Source organism: Heptranchias perlo, chromosome 6 (genome assembly GCF_035084215.1).
Source record: "Heptranchias perlo isolate sHepPer1 chromosome 6, sHepPer1.hap1, whole genome shotgun sequence".
Taxonomy (NCBI): domain Eukaryota; kingdom Metazoa; phylum Chordata; class Chondrichthyes; order Hexanchiformes; family Hexanchidae; genus Heptranchias; species Heptranchias perlo.
The window spans coordinates 4709191-4726893 of NC_090330.1; the positions used below are offsets into that span (position 1 = coordinate 4709191).

At 43.5% G+C, this 17703-nt stretch overlaps 1 protein-coding gene and 1 long non-coding RNA gene across 2 annotated transcripts in view; one reads left to right on the plus strand and one right to left on the minus strand.

The window, feature by feature from the left end:
• The window catches only part of LOC137322697 (uncharacterized), a 36659-nt gene extending 33923 nt beyond the window's left edge, over positions 1-2736 (minus strand). Inside the window, exon 1 of the long non-coding RNA XR_010963210.1 lies at positions 452-2736. This is a non-coding gene — a long non-coding RNA (uncharacterized lncRNA). The remainder of the gene's footprint in view (positions 1-451) is intronic.
• Positions 2737-5534: 2798 nt separating this feature from the next.
• Positions 5535-17703, plus strand: part of uvrag (UV radiation resistance associated gene) — a 260049-nt gene continuing 247880 nt past the window's right edge. The window contains exon 1 of the mRNA XM_067985644.1: positions 5535-5775. Within this exon, the coding sequence (XP_067841745.1) occupies positions 5716-5775 (60 nt within the window). The 5' untranslated portion in view covers positions 5535-5715. The remainder of the gene's footprint in view (positions 5776-17703) is intronic.

The window sequence follows — 17703 nt, forward strand, 5'->3', positions numbered from 1 at the left end:
TTGCCCAGCAGAGTGGTAGGGGTTTTGTGGCCCTGGCCCAGGAAAGGGATGATGATGAAAGGGGACATGGAAGTGGGGACCCCACTCAAATTGCTCCCACATCTCAACCTATGCCCCCCCCGCAACTGGTACCCGCAATGCTGCCTCCTCTCCAGATGGCCGAGTCTGCCCTGCAGAGGTGCAGGTGGAGCAGTCTTTGGCGGGGCCTTCATGGGCTCCAAAACCCAGGGGTTGTAGGCTGAAAGCATCTAAGCAGTCCAAACATGAATCTGAGCAACCTGTCACTACCTCTGCTGCAGCCACAGGGAATCCACCACGTAGAAGCAGTAGGAAGAGGAAGTCTAAGGTTTTGTAATCACCAAGGGTATGCACAAGGTTGTCTGACAGAATGTCATGTTTTTCATTTATATTTGGTTTTTGTTAAATGCACATTAAATGTTATGATCCTCACCACCATTGCCACGTCTTGCCCATTCCTGAGTCCCTTTTGTGAAAACGCCCTTTCATGTGCTTCATCATTAACGGCGAGACTTGATGCCACCCATTGGGTGCATTTACAATGGGTGTATGTGTGGTTGTACAACTGTCTGAGAATGTCTCTGTCTGTCTGACACTATGTCTCTCTCAGTCTGTCTGTCTGTCTGACACTATGTCTCTCTCAGTCTGTCTGTCTGTCTGACACTATGTCTCTCTCAGTCTGTCTGTCTGTCACTATGTCTCTCTCTGTCTGACACTATGTCTCTCTCAGTCTGTCTGTCTGACACTGTCTCTCTCAGTCTGTCTGTCCGACACTATGTCTCTCTCAGTCTGTCTGTCTGACACTATGTCTCTCTCAGTCTGCCTGTCTGACACTATGTCTCTCTCAGTCTGTCTGTCTGACACTATGTCTCTCTGTCTGTCTGTCTGTCACTAGGTCTCTCAGTCTGTCTGTCCGACACAATGTCTCTCTCAGTCTGTCTGTCTGACACTGTCTCTCTCAGTCTGTCTGTCTGACACTGTCTCTCTCAGTCTGTCTGTCTGACACTATGTCTCTCAGTCTGTCTGTCTGACACTATGTCTCTCTCAGTCTGTCTGTCTGACACTGTCTCTCTCAGTCTGTCTGTCTGACACTGTCTCTCTCAGTCTGTCTGTCTGACACTGTCTCTCTCAGTCTGTCTGTCTGACACTGTCTCTCTCAGTCTGTCTGTCTGACACTATGTCTCTCAGTCTGTCTGTCTGACACTATGTCTCTCTCAGTCTGTCTGTCTGTCTTTCTGACACTAGGTCTGTCTGTCTGACACTATGTCTCTCTCAGTCTGTCTGTCTGTCTTTCTGACACTAGGTCTGCCTGTCTGACACTATGTCTCTCTCAGTCTGTCTGTCTGACAGTATGTCTCTCTCTGTCTGACACTATGTCTCTCAGTCTGTCTGTCTGACACTGTCTCTCTCAGTCTGTCTGTCTGACACTATGTCTCTCAGTCTGTCTGTCTGACACTATGTCTCTCTCAGTCTGTCTGTCTGACACTATGTCTCTCAGTCTGTCTGTCTGACACTGTCTCTCTCAGTCTGTCTGTCTGACACTATGTCTCTCAGTCTGCCTGTCCGACACTATGTCTCTCTCAGTCTGTCTGTCTGACACTATGTCTCTCTCAGTCTGCCTGTCTGACACTATGTCTCTCTCAGTCTGTCTGTCTGACACTATGTCTCTCTGTCTGTCTGTCTGACACTAGGTCTCTCAGTCTGTCTGTCCGACACTATGTCTCTCTCAGTCTGTCTGTCTGACATTGTCTCTCTCAGTCTGTCTGTCTGACACTGTCTCTCTCAGTCTGTCTGTCTGACACTATGTCTCTCAGTCTGTCTGTCTCTTTCTGACACTATGTCTCTCTCAGTCTGTCTGTCTGACACTATGTCTCTCTCAGTCTGTCTGTCTGACACTGTCTCTCTCAGTCTGTCTGTCTGACACTGTCTCTCTCAGTCTGTCTGTCTGACACTATGTCTCTCAGTCTGTCTGTCTGACACTATGTCTCTCAGTCTGCCTGTCCGACACTATGTCTCTCTCAGTCTGTCTGTCTGACACTATGTCTCTCTCAGTCTGCCTGTCTGACACTATGTCTCTCTCAGTCTGTCTGTCTGACACTATGTCTCTCTGTCTGTCTGTCTGACACTAGGTCTCTCAGTCTGTCTGTCCGACACTATGTCTCTCTCAGTCTGTCTGTCTGACACTGTCTCTCTCAGTCTGTCTGTCTGACACTGTCTCTCTCAGTCTGTCTGTCTGACACTATGTCTCTCAGTCTGTCTGTCTCTTTCTGACACTATGTCTCTCTCAGTCTGTCTGTCTGACACTATGTCTCTCTCAGTCTGTCTGTCTGACACTGTCTCTCTCAGTCTGTCTGTCTGACACTGTCTCTCTCAGTCTGTCTGTCTGACACTATGTCTCTCAGTCTGTCTGTCTGACACTATGTCTCTCTCAGTCTGTCTGTCTGTCTTTCTGACACTAGGTCTGTCTGTCTGACACTATGTCTCTCTCAGTCTGTCTGTCTGTCTTTCTGACACTAGGTCTGCCTGTCTGACACTATGTCTCTCTCAGTCTGTCTGTCTGACACTGTCTCTCTCAGTCTGTCTGTCTGTCTTTCTGACACTAGGTCTGTCGGTCTGACACTATGTCTCTCTCTGTCTGACACTATGTCTCTCTCTGTCTGACACTATGTCTCTCTCAGTCTGTCTGTCTGACACTATGTCTCTCTCTGTCTGACACTATGTCTCTCTCAGTCTGTCTGTCTGACACTGTCTCTCTCAGTCTGTCTGACACTGTCTCTCTCAGTCTGTCTGTCTGACACTGTCTCTCTCAGTCTGTCTGTCTGACACTATGTCTCTCAGTCTGTCTGTCTGACACTATGTCTCTCTCAGTCTGTCTGTCTGACACTGTCTCTCTCAGTCTGTCTGTCTGACACTGTCTCTCTCAGTCTGTCTGTCTGACACTATGTCTCTCAGTCTGTCTGTCTGACACTATGTCTCTCAGTCTGTCTGTCTGACACTATGTCTCTCTCAGTCTGTCTTTCTGACACTAGGTCTGTCGATCTGACACTATGTCTCTCTCAGTCTGTCTGTCTGTCTTTCTGACACTAGGTCTGTCTGTCTGACACTATGTCTCTCTCAGTCTGTCTGTCTGACACTGTCTCTCTCAGTCTGTCTGTCTGACACTGTCTCTCTCAGTCTGTCTGTCTGACACTATGTCTCTCTCAGTCTGTCTGTCTGTCTTTCTGACACTAGGTCTCTCAGTCTGTCTGTCTGACACTATGTCTCTCTCTGTCTGTCTGTCTGACACTGTCTCTCTCAGTCTGTCTGTCTGACACTATGTCTCTCTCAGTCTGTCTGTCTGACACTATGTCTCTCTCAGTCTGTCTGTCTGACACTATGTCTCTCTCAGTCTGTCTGACACTATGTCTCTCAGTCTGTCTGTCTGACACTATGTCTCTCTCTGTCTGACACAATGCCTCTCTCTGTCTGTCTGTCTGACACTTTGTCTCTCTCAGTCTGTGTCTGTCTGACACTATGTCTCTCTCAGTCTGTGTCTGTCTGACACTATGTCTCTCTCAGTCTGTCTGTCTGACACTATGTCTCTCTCAGTCTGTCTGTCTGACACTTTGTCTCTCTCAGTCTGTCTGTCTTGACACTATGTCTCTCTCAGTCTGTCTGTCTGTCTTTCTGACACTGTCTCTCTCAGTCTGTCTGTCTGACACTATGTCTCTCTCTGTCTGACACTATGTCGCTCTCAGTCTGTCTGTCTGACACTATGTCTCTCTCAGTCTGTCTGTCTGACACTGTCTCTCTCAGTCTGTCTGACACTATGTCTCTCTCTGTCTGTCTGTCTGACACTGTCTCTCTCAGTCTGTCTGTCTGACACTATGTCTCTCTCTGTCTGTCTGTCTGACACTATGTCTCTCAGTCTGTCTGTCTGACACTATGTCTCTCAGTCTGTCTGTCTGACACTATGTCTCTCTCTGTCTGACACAATGCCTCTCTCTGTCTGTCTGTCTGACACTATGTCTCTCTCAGTCTGTGTCTGTCTGACACTATGTCTCTCTCAGTCTGTGTCTGTCTGACACTATGTCTCTCTCAGTCTGTCTGTCTGACACTATGTCTCTCTCAGTCTGTCTGTCTGACACTTTGTCTCGCTCAGTCTGTCTGTCTTGACACTATGTCTCTCTCAGTCAGTCTGTCTGACACTATGTCTCTCTGTCTGTCTATCAAACACTATGTCTCTCCCAGTGTCTGTCTCACACTTTGTCTCTGTCTGTTTGTTTCACACCATGACTGTCTCTGTCTGTCTGTCTTTCACACTATGACAATGTCTCTGTCAGTCTAACACTATGTCTCTGTTTCACACTATGTTTCTGTCTGTCTGTCCGATTCACATTATGACTATGTCTGTCTGCCACTATGTCTCTCTCAGTCTGTCTGTCCATCTCACACGATGTCTCTGACTCTGTTCATCTCACACTATGTCTCTATCTCTTTCACACTATGTCTCTGTTTCACACTATGACTATGTCTCTGCCTCACACTATGTTTCTGTCTCTGTTTCATACTATGTCTCTGTTTCACACTATGATTGTGTCTCTGTCTGTCTGTTTCACACTATGACTATGTCTCTATCTCAATCTCACACTATATCTCAATCTCACACTATATCTATATCTCAATCTCAATCTCACACTATGACTATGTCTCTGTCTCACGCTGTCTCTGTCTCTGTCTCACACGATGTCTGTCTCACACGATGTCTCTGTCTCTGTCTCACACGATGTCTGTCTCACACGATGTCTCTGTCTCTGTCTCACACGATGTCTCTGTCTCTGTCTCACACGATGTCTCTGTCTCACACGATGTCTCTGTCTCTGTCTCACACGATGTCTCTGTCTCTGTCTCACACGATGTCTGTCTCACACGATGTCTCTGTCTCTGTCTCACACGATGTCTGTCTCACACGATGTCTCTGTCTCTGTCTCACACGATGTCTCTGTCTCACACGATGTCTCTGTCTCTGTCTCACACGATGTCTCTGTCTCTGTCTCACACGATGTCTCTGTCTCTGTCTCACACGATGTCTGTCTCACACGATGTCTCTGTCTCTGTCTCACACGATGTCTGTCTCACACGATGTCTCTGTCTCTGTCTCACACGATGTCTGTCTCACACGATGTCTCTGTCTCTGTCTCACACGATGTCTCTGTCTCTATCTCTCTGTCGAGCTCACACGAAACGTCCACTGCCCCTCCATCATTCGGTCGCTCGCTCGCTCGCTCACGGCCGTTGGTCGCGCGCCGGACGTGTCACATGACCGCGCGCGCGCGCGCCGCCTGACCATGTGACCACTCCGCGATCCACCGAACCCGCTGGCCGGCCGAGTGACGGACAGTTCGCCTAGCAACCAATAGCGAGGCTCGGCCTCCACCGAACGCCCCGCCCCACCGGCGCCTTCTCAACCAATCGGAGGCGGCGAGGCTGCGGGGAGGCGGGAGCATCCGCTGCCAGGTTGGGTGTGCGCACGCGCGTGTTATGGAGCGGGCTCGGAGGAGGAGTGTGTGTTGTTGTGGTGGTGGGATTGACCGAGGCGGTAACAACACTATCGGCAGGCGACCCTCACCGCTGCCGGAACCGTTATCATTCGCTTTAATAGAAAGAATAAAGACCGTTCACTTCACGCTGATGTGAAGGGGACGCGGCGCGACGGCTATGAACGCCAGGAATGTCAGTTCATCCCGTGCGGTGCACGTAGAGTTAACCTCACAACAGGTAAGAGCTGGGCCCACCCCCAATACCCCCCCCCCCCCCCCCCCCTTACCCCAGCCTCCTCCCTCACACCAGTAACGGGACTGCTTATTTATACTTAAAATTGTTATAAATAATTGCAGAGTTTATTATGCTATCTTTTTAAAAAAAAAATCCAGGCCCCTGGTTGCAAAGGCCTGTTGACTTGCACTTAAAATGCAGTAGCTACATGGTGTGGGGGATTAGAGATTTTTTTTTCTCTCTAGTTATGATTATAAACTGTCTTTTTTTTCTTCTTCATTCGGTGTTACTGATAACAGCCCGGCTGTTGATGCAGGCCTGCCTACAGGTCAAAACACTGAACTGGTGGGCTTGTTTTACGTGTAAGGGAAGAGTTGGAAATACTTGCATACATTCCCCTAAAAATATGGAAATGTATCTGTTACTCATTGCTTAAAGCAGTTGAACGGTATTTGCGGGAAACTGGAAGCAAAACCTTTTTTGCAAGATACTGTCGGTAGTAACAGCTATTTCTTAAACATATCAAGGTGGTTGCGACTTGCTGCACTTTTACGTTTGGATGTTAAATTACATGTCTGTAAAGTTGCCTAACAAACAATCTATGACAGGATTTAAAAATATAGTTTCCTCCTTGTTAATGAAGAACAATTTTTGCATTCTCCTGATAACCAACGGTTTATTTGATAAACTAGCAGAAACGGTTGCCAGTGGTTGATGTGGCCATAATTACGTGTCAGTTACACTGCGGGCACTGACTGGTGTCACTGAACTTTATATATTTAGAGAGAAAAGCACGACATACAACTGATAGGGGCCCCCTTCGTGTACTTGGATTCAGCTAGTTGTTCATTGCTGTTTTGGTTTTCAGTGCCACCTGAGCCTTTCGGTTTGAGTATTTTCTTGTTGCCTTTTCCTTACTGCACTGATCCATTGCCCTGCTTTTCCCATATTCCTAAAGAGAATATGATAGAGGATCTCATACATGTATGTAGTTGCTGTTTTATGTGCATTGCTTTGCAGGTTAATTGTTAGCTTTGCAATAGATCGGATTGGAAATATCCATCTATCTACTTGTCTGGTGGATCAATGGCTTCATGTTTATTCTATGTAATGTTACAGTAACTGGGTTTTACTTTGTTAGGTGTTCACGTTGCATTGATTATGGTAGTCACAGTTGAGTGTAGTGCTGATTCAACATAATTGAAAAGTTATATGTTGTGACCTCATTACTAGAAGGCATTTAGATTATTGAATTCTTCTGCTCCTATTGGCCTTCAGTGATAATTTTTTTATTCATTCAAGGGATGTGGGCATTGCTGGCGAGGCAAGCATTTATTGCCCATCCCTAATTGCCCTTGAGAAGGTGGTGGTGAGCCGCCGCCTTGAACCGCTGCAGCCCGTGTGGTGAAGGTTCTCCCACAGTGCAGTTAGGAAGGGAGTTCCAGGATTTTGACCCAGCGACGATGAAGGAACGGCGATATATTTCCAAGTCGGGATGGTGTGTGACTTGGAGGGGAACGTGCAGGTGGTGTTCCCATGTGCCTGCTTGCCCTTGTCCTTTTAGGTGGTAAAGGTCACGGGTTTGGGAGGTGCTGTCGAAGAAGCCTTGGCGAGTTGCTGCAGTGCATCCTGTGGATGGTACACAGTGCGCCGGTGGTGAAGGGAGTGAATGTTTGTTTAGGGTGGTGGATGGGGTGCCAGTCATTCGGGCTGCTTTGTCCTGGGTGGTGTCGAGCTTCTTGAGTGTTGTTGGAGCTGCACTAATCCAGGCCAATGGAGAATATTCCATCACACTCCTGACTTGTGCCTTGTAGATGGTGGAAAGGCTTTGGGGAGTCAGGAGGTGAGTCACTCGCCGCAGAATACCCAGCCTCTGACCTGCTCTCATAGCCACAGTATTTATGTAGCTGGTCCAGTTAAGATTCTGGTCAATGGTGACCCCCAGGATGTTGATGATACTGGCCCTGAAGCAAAGAAGGTTTTTATTTTAAAGGTCTGTAGGTTACATGAGGAAGGAAAGAGCAAGGGAGCAAATGCTCCACAGATTTGAAGTCCTGAGAAATAGTGAGTTAAGAGTAGAGTAGAGCTGTGATGAGCCTTGATTTCAGCATTGTATCGTGCAGAGCTTGTAGGATAGCATATTTAGAGATTAGGCGGATCAATGTCCATCGCCAGGAAAGTTAAGAAAGGATCAAGTCACCAAATTTATTTTTTCTGGCGAATAGGCTGAGGAGAGATAAGATACAGGTTTTCAAATAACGTTTTAGATGAGGAAGTAAACAAGCTATTTATCTTGGAATATGAGCAGAGGGCAAAAGTACAAAATTCACAAGCCTCGAATAAGGTTAGAGATTAGAGAAACCTTTTTCTCCCACAATATGTGAGAGAAACTCCCAGAAAAGGTAGTTGATTTGGGATAAGTTGGCATCTTTCAAAAGGAGCTGGATCTCTCTCTATCTATCTATCTATCTATCTATCTATCTATCTATCTATATATATATATATATATATATATATATATATATTAGACAGATGAAGTTGAGGATTATAAAGATATTTAACACTATTTTGATTTGTTTTTGTTTCAGGAGAGGTTGGGGAAGGCAATTAGGTATTACCTAAAGTAGGGCATCAACTGGTAGTGTTGGAGGGAAGCACATTATAGAAAATTCATGCATAGACTTTATGGGTTGAATGACTTTTTCATGCTATAGATTTTCTTATGTTAAGATGGAAGCAAGAAAAGTTGCAATAGAGAGACAGGCACTGCAGACTAGGTGAGAGCAATTGCCTGTCAGATTGAAGGATTTTTCTTGTATTCTGTCAAGGAGTGCAAGAGAGATGTTCGGACTCCCATGATATGGAAGTGGACTTGGACTCTTCAGAGTGAAAATAGTTGGGGGGGGGGGAGGAAGAAGAGCTTCACCATGTCTAAAGCTTTAACTGGTTTTCTGATGACCAGAATGTTTAATATCAGGATATTGTCATGTGATTTGACACAGGGTGTATTCTGGTTTCTTCAGTAGATTTTTGCAAGCCAAGGGTATTAAGGGATATGGAGCCAAGGTAGGTGGATGGAGTTAGGATACAGGTCAGCCATGATCTCGTTGAATGGCGGAACAGGCTCAATGGGCTGAATGGCCTACTCCAGTTCCTATGACTGTTGGGGAAGACAGAACAGATAAGGTAGGAGGGGGGAGAGGAAATGGCAGACAGACAACTAAAGCCAAGAGGGACTCAAGCAATGATAGACATTATGAGGAATACTATTTGTACAGCAATTGCTTGTGTTACTGTGTAGGGCCCTTGGTATGGTCCCCATCACTTACACTGTCCTCGCTAACCATTTGCCATCATGGTCTTTTAGATTTACAAGTATGAAACCAGAACTGAGAGGGTGTAACTGTCAGGAAAGACTGAACAGGTTTGGGCTCTTTTCTCTAGAAAAGGGGAGGCTGAGGAGTGACCAAATAGAGGTTTTCAAAATTATGAAGCGGTTTGATAGGGTAGACGTAGAGGAAGATGTTTCCACTTGTGGGGGAGTCCAAAATTAGGGACCATAAATATAAGATAGTCACCAATAAATCCAATAAGGAATTCAAGAGAAACTTCTTTACCCAGAGAGTGGTTGGAATGTGGAACTTGCTACCACATAGAGTAGTTGAGGCGAATAGCATAGATGCATTTAAGGGGAAGCTCGATAAGTATCTGAGGGAGAAAGGAATAGAAGGATATGCTGATGGTTCGATGAAGAGTAGTGGGAGGAGGCTCATGTGGATAGACCAGTTAGGCCGAATGGCCTGTTTCTGTCATGGGCATCAATTACAAAGGCAACACTTAACGCATATTAAGCGTGCTGACTATTTCATTCATTTCAGTACTGTACTTACCGACTTTTTAAAAGCCGCTTTTGTTATGGCTGCATCAAATCAACATCTCCCTTCGCAACATAAACAGAGCAATAAATAGAACCATTGCATTGTAGCAGAGGTTGACCTGATCTCGAATTAAACGTATCAGCTGATTGAAGCTGCCCGATGTCTCCTCTGCCTCCCATAGTTGTTAACCGTGCCAACAACTGATTGAAGCTGCCCGAAGTCTCCATCAGCTGTTCGCATTGTTGACAACTGTGTGAGGCAGTCGGAAAGTGCAACCCGGTGTCTTCAGTTGCACTCGTGAAGATGAGATTCCAATCTGACTGAGAATATACAATGTTATCTGTTCTAATCCTTCGATTTATCAGTGGGGAAATCTACGTTGTCACCATTGACAAGCATCTGGAATGATTTGGACCGAAGTAGGTATTTGATCTCAAAATAAATTGTCAAGCTAAATTTGCCCTTGAACCCACTTTATATTACATAGATCCTATGTTATTTTTCAGAATTAGTTTTTTGTCCCACATCATTAGCCTTTAATACTTATTCCAGCCTTAGAGCATAGCCGTGGCTTTGCATCGTAATCTCTTTTTTTATTCGCAAATTGCTGCAGTGCATCCTGTGGACGGTACACTGCAGCCATGGTGCACCGGTGGTGAAAGGACTGAATGTTTAGGGTGGTGGATGGGGTGCTAGTCAAGTGGGCTGCTTTGCCCTGAATGATATAGAGCTTCTTGAGTGTTGTTGGAGCTGCACTCATGCAGCAAATGGAAAGTATTCCATCACACTCCTGACTTGTGCCTTGTAGATGGTGGAAAGGCTTTGGGGAGTCAGAAGGTGAGTCACTCGCCACAGAATACCCAGCCTCTGATCTGCTCTTGTAGCCACAGTATTTATGTAGCTGGTCCAGTTACGTTTCTGGTCAATGGTGACCCCATTGCATGATGCATAAGGTGACGTGATTTCAGAATATCAACAGCAGAGACCAGCATACTATGACTTCACCAGGCTTCGTAGCAGCATGAGCACTCACAAGTTTGAAAATTGTCAAAGCCCTTCTTGCCTGCTAGTTGTGCCCCACATCAGTGAAAGACTCCTTTTAAAATTTTTTGGTTACACTGGTCACCCCTTATAGCAGGCAAATCGTGTTGACGCAAAGCGCCTGCTCCATGCATTGGTGGTTGTACTGGTGTAATCGTATCATGGTAGGTACAGCACAGGAGGAAGCCATTCAGCCCACCGTCCCTGTGCCGGCTCTTTGAAAAAGCTATCCAATTAGTCCCATTCTCCTGCTCTTTCCCCATAACCCTGTAATTTTTTTCCCTTCAAGTACTTATCCAATTCCCTTTTGAAAGTTACTATTGAATTTGCTTCCACCACCCTTTCAGGTAATGATCTGGAAGGCAATGCAACTCACTGCATTTAAAAAAAAATGTTCCCTCATGTTGTCTCTGGCTCTTTTAGCTATCACCTTAAATCTGTGTCCTCTGGTTACTAACCCTTCTGCCACTGGAAACAGTTTCTTCTTATTTACTCTGTCAAAACTATTCATGATTCTGAACACCTGTGTCAAATCTTCCCTTAACCTTCTCTGTTCTAAGGAGAACAATCCCAGCTTCTCCAATCTCTCCACATAACTGAAGTCCCTCATCCCCAATACCATTCTAATAAATCTCTTCTGTACCCCTTATAAAGCTTTGAAATCTTACCTAAAGTGTGGTGCCCAGAATTGAATACAATACTCCCGCTGAGGCCTAATCAGTGTTTTATAAAGATTTAGCATAACTTCCTTGCTTTTGTACTCGATGCTCCTATTAATATAGCTCAGGATCCCATATGCTTTTTTGACAACCTTCTCAACTTTTCCTGCCACCTTCAAAGACTTGTGTAAATACACCCCCAGGTCTCTGTTCCTCCACACCCTTTAAAATTGTACCATTTAGTTTATAATACTTCTAATTCTTCCTACCAAAATGCATCACTTCACACTTCTCTGCGTTACATTTCATCTGCCGTGTGTCTGCCCGTTTCACCAGTCTATGTCCTCCTGAAGTCTGTTACCATCCTTCACATTATTTACTACATTTCTGAGTTTCGTGTCATTTGCAAACTTTGAAATTATTCCCTGTATTACCAAGTCCATTGTAAACAATTTTACAACACCAAGTTATAGTCCAGCAATTTTATTTTAAATTTAAAATAAAATTGCTGGACTATAACTTGGTGTTGTAAAATTGTTTACAATTGTCAACCCCAGTCCATCACCGGCATCTCCACATCATGGCTACCAAGTCCAGGTTATTTAATATATATCAAAAAGACTAGTGGTCCTAATACTGATCCCCTGGGGAACACCACTGTATACGACTCACTGCGTTCTGTCCCTTAGCCAATTTTGTATCCGTGCTGCCACTGTCCCTTTAATCCCATGAGCTTTAATTTTGCTAACAAGTCTATTATGTGGCACTTTATCAAATGCCTTTTGAAAGTCCATATACACATCAACCCTCTCCATTACTTCATCAAAGAACTCAATCAAATTAGTCAAACACTACTTTTCTTCAACAAATCAGTGCTGACTTTCATTTATTAGCCCGTACTTTTCCAAGTGCCAATTAAGTTTGTCCCAGGCAATTGTCTCTAAAAGTTTCCCCACCACCGACATTAGGCTGACTGGCCTGTAATTGCCTGGTTTGTCCCTCCCCTTTTTTGAACAGTGGTGTAACACTTGCATTCCTCCAGTCCTCCGGCACCATCCCCATATCTAAGGATGATTGGAAGATTATGGCCAGAGCCTCTGCAATTTCCACCCTTACTCCCCTCAGCAATCTAGGTGGCATCCCATCTGGACCCGGTGACTTCTACTTTGAGTACTGCCAATCTTTTAAGTTCATCCTCTTTATCTATTTGTCTCCTTTCCAATATCGCTACTACCTCCTTTACTGCTACAATGGCAGCATCCTCTTCTCTGGTGAAGACGGATGCGAAGTATTCATTTAGTGCCTCAGCCATGCCCTCTGCCAAGAAGGTCTCCTTTCTTGTCCCTAACTGGTCTTGTGCTTCTTTTGACTACCCTTTTACTATTTATATGTTTTTACTTGAACTTGTGGGTTCCCTTTTATGTTAGGTGCTAATCTATTCTCATACTCTTTCTTTACCCCTTTTATTCCCTTTTTTAGATCTCCTGTGTAATTTCTGTATTCAGCCTGGTTCTCTACTATGTTATGAACCTTACAATCGTCATAAGCCTCATTTTTCTGATTCACTTTAATCTCTATATTTTTAGTCATCCAGGCAGCTCTAGCTTTGGATGCCCTTCCTTTTCCCTTCATAGGGATGTGTGTACTATGTACCCAAACCAACTCCTCCATGAAGACCTCCCATTGTTCATTTACTGTTTTGCCTACCAATTTTTGACTCCAATCCACCTGGGCAAGATTCCTTTTTAACTCACTGAAATTAGCCCACCTCCAGTTAAGCATTTTCACTTTTGATTGTTCCTTGTTCTTTTCCATAACTATTCTAAACCTAATGATATTATGATCATTGTTCCCCAAATGTTCCCCCACTGAAAAATGCTCCACCTGCCCCACTTTATACCCCAGAGTTAGATCCAGCACGGTTTCCTTCCTGGTTGGGCTGGAAACACACTGTTCCAGAAAGTTCTCTTGAGCATATTTCAGGAATTCCTCCCCCTCTTTGCCTTTTACATTGTTACTGTCCCAGTCTACATTGGGATAATTTTAGTCCCCCATTATCACTACTCCACAGTTCTTGCATCTCTCTGTAATTTGATTGTAAATGTTCTTCTCTATCTCCTTCCCACTATTTGACCTTTAATACACACCCAGTAATGTAATAGCTCCTCTATTCCTTAATTCTAACCAAGTAGATTCTATCTTTGACTCTTCAACTACATCATCCCTTTCCAGCGCAATAATAGTTTCTTTGATCAATGATTGTCATCCTTCCTAACTTCCTTCCTTCCCTAACTTTCCTGAATACCTTTGTAGCCAGGAATATTAAGTACCAAATCCTCCCCTTCTTCGAGCCAGATCTCTGGTGTTGCCACTATATCATTGTCCTATGTGGCAACTTAAGCCTGCAGCTCACCAACCTTATTTACCACGTTACATGTGTTTACGCACATGCACTCCAATCTCATCTTAGATTGCCTCACATTTGCCCCCTACCTGATCCCTCCTATTTCTGAACTATTCTTTATTCTAGTGGTACTTGCTCCTCCCAGTCCTCTGTGCACCTTGTTTCTCCTCTCGAATGTTTCATCCTGGTTTTACTTTCAACCCTCCCCCATAGCACTAGTTAACCTCCCCGTGAGGACATTAAGGCAGAAACCATTGAGTTATTACCTTTCATTAGACTAAATAGTAAATCTAATCAGACCCAACACTACAGATACTGGTGGAGCTTGCCAGCCAAAGCTAGTTCCTTTCAGGTCACGACCGAGAGCGCTCTGATATTGGAGGAGGAAATTGCAGCAGGTGTCTCGCTTCCACAGCCGTTGTAAGGAAAATGTTGCAGTTTAATTTGCAAATTAACCCTTAGACAGCTGCAAATTTCAAGGAAATTCCAGCCTCCACGGGCTTGACTGATCTCATAAGTTTTCGAGCTCTCACGATGGGGCTAAAACAAGTAATATAGTAATAAATGTGTTCAATTGTCAGAGTACCTTTTACAGTAATAATCCCAGATTAGAGAAGAAAAGATTCTAAGTAAAAATGCAGGACTTTTTCAAGTCTCTTATTACTGGCATCCTATCATTCCTTCACTCCAGTTCCCTCCTCAGTTGCAAGGACCAAGAAACTTGTGCAGTTTTAAATTTTTGGTTGGTAGCTTTTTCTCTGGCTCTTGTACCTTCCCAATGTTGAGAAGTTATATACAGGTGGGTTAAACCATTCGGCATGTTGGTGGCCAGACATGCAGTGCCTATATTGGCATCAGGGATGGCACTGCCTCAGGAGATTTATGTGGAAAAAACCTTGTTTGGTGGATCTTGCCTCATTTACTTTACCATGCCAATAATGGAGTTGAGCTGGTTGCTTGACTGCCTTCTCACGAAGGGAGTGAGTATGTGCTGCGGGAGAACCATTTCTTGAATACATTATTTTGCAACGTCTTATTAATTACAGTAAGTTAGAAGTGTAACATGCTTTGCTTTAATATAGTAGGTTTTAAAAGTTTTTGATTTTCAAATTGCACTGAATTTGATTGAAGGAATCGTTGCAGTACTTATTGTTTACACTTTCAAACTAGGTCCATTTTTCTGAACTTGTCATCGTGGTATTGTCAGAGATGCACAATGACGTAGGCTAGCTAGTTGGACTCTCGAAACCAAATTGTATTTGGGGTAATGTTTGGGGAAAAGTCTAGTCAATAAAATCTCTTCACAAAGATTTGGCTATATTTCTGGTATAAAGCTTTTTAGCCAAATGTTCACTTAAACTGAATGGAGGTTCATTTAATTTCTCATGTTGTACAAAAATCAGCTGGTTTAAAATTAGTTAGCTTGTGTTGGATAACTGTACATGTCTTTTGCTGGGCAGATGTTAACAAAATTAGTTAGGACAACAGATGCATTGAGTAGCAGAATAACAAGCACTCCTCAGTAATTTGTTGTCGAGTGCTCCAGTCCAGAGCAGTAACTTGCTCAAAGAGTACATTTGCAGATCTATCATGAAGCAAATCCACGTGCTTAACATTTTAACCGCATCTCTCTCTCTCTCTCTCTTTCTCTTTCTTCCCCCCCCCCCTGCCCCTGCCCCTGCTGGGATCTTAAAACAGGTCCACAGATAAATAGAATAGCAGGGCTGTTGTAGGCCACAGATGAGGGTGATGAAAGCAAGTGGCCAACTTGTAAAGTCCTGAAGAGGTTGCAAGCTCCAATAGATTTTTCTTTTCCCTCTCGGGTGTTGTGTTATATATCTATCTCTCTATCGGCATATTTTTTGGTAATCAATTTGCAAGTTTCTCCATAAACTTGCAGTGATTGTTCCAACTGTTACCAGTGCTACTGGTGTGAAGGTATCCGAGTAGGTTGTTTTCATTGGTCAGAAAGATGGTAATGAGAAGGCACAAATTTAAGATAATTTTTTTTTAAATTGAAAGGGGAGGCTGAAAATAAATATTATACACGGACTGTGGTTAGAATGTGGAATTCTCTGCCACAAACCACTATTACAACAGAGACTCTTTTGTTTTTTTAAAAAAAATTGGAAGTTGGATTGCTGCTGGAAATAATAAAGGGTATGGGGATTAAGCTTGATGCCTCATTGTAGAGTTGATGGGCCGAATGGCCAATTTCTATGTTCTCATGATTACAACTTAGATGTCTGATTAAATATTCATCTGATGTTGTAAAGTATCTGAGCAGAATATGGTGAACATCCATGCAGTGGTTTTATTCTATCTTCTGCAGATGTCATTAATGGGCACTGACACAGTCATGGTTAGAATTTTGATATTGCATCCCATATGCCCAAGTCTGGATCATTTGCCAACAGCTGAAGTAAGACTGAGCAAGAAGCAAAATACTGCAGATTCTGGAAATCTGAAGCAAAAGCAGAAAATATTGGAGGCAGGTAGCAGTCGTTGAGAGAGCACAAGTCAGTCGACATTTCAGATATGGGATCCTTTCTCAGAACTGGAAAATATTACAAACGAGCAACATGTTCCAGTCCCGAGGAAAGATCCAGTTCCCAAAACGTCCACTAACTTGTGTACTTTCAATAGATGCTGCCTGATTGTCTCTGGCATTTTCTGTTTTTGTTATTGAAGTAAGACCTGTAATTTCCTGGTTTAAGCTTGACTCCTTTCCTCTGGCACAATTTTCTTATCCATAGAATTTTGGAAAATTATAGTGAGTGTCTTTGTTATTTCTCCGTGGCTTTCCTCAGGATCTTCAGCTGCTAGCCATCAGGTTCCTGTGATTTTGTCTACCTTAAGTTTGAATAACTTTAATTCTATTTCTCTTTGAATAATAGTCTTCACTGACTGTTCACCCATTTCTGGTCATTCTGCAATTCTAATATCTATCTCCTGTGTGAAAATGAAGGCAGCGTTTATTTATATTTATTGTGTCACCCCCTCACTTCACTGCAAGCTTGTTTCCTTCATCTCTTAGTGGCTGTATTCTATCTAATCTATCCTCTTTATATTCATGTGCCTATAAAAAGCTTTACATTCCCACTAATTTTCTCTTGTACTCTCTCTTAACCTTTCTAATCTTCCCTTTTCTAACTTTCCTATATTCATTATATTGGTCTTGACTTTCACTTTTATTGTCTGCCTTGTAAATACTAAATGGTTTTGTTTCACATTTGATCTAATATTCCTATTCATCCATGGAACCCCAGCCTTTGACACACCTTTTTTTTCCACACTGGAGTAAACTTGATTAGTGCTCTTTCTGATTCTTGTTTAAATATTTCCCATTGTTGATCTATGTTTCTGTTTCTTCAGTTTAGCCTGGGCATGGTCCCTTTTTATTTGGCTATAATTTGTTTCCCAGTGAAATACACTTACTTTTGCCTTTTTATTTTTGATTCCTGATCTATTTTATATCCTGGTTAGTGCTTCTAAAGGGTACTTAATTGACCTGCTTTATTACCCAGGACTAGGTCAAGTACTGCTGCTTTCCATTCTGGAGTAGCAACGTATTGAGTGAGAAAACAGTTGTGAACTCATTGCAAAAATAAGCCACGTCCTCATTTAAAATGTTTTGCCTCCATTTATTTTTTGGATATTTTAAAATATCCCACAATTATGACTGTTAATACATGCGTGTCTAATTTGCCTACAAAGTTTGTCCTTAGTCCTTTCCACTGTTCTGTCATCTGTCATGTTTCCAGTCGTGTGACTAATTGCTTGCTATTCCTGGGATCAGTCCGAAGGGATTGTGTTTAAACCACTTCTCCATTCAAATTGTTAAGCTCTAGTGCTATGATGCTGTCTCGAATTGGTCTAGACACTTAGCTATGATTAGTCACTCAACTTAGTCGATTAGTGTAGATATCTTTCCGAAATTACATAAAAC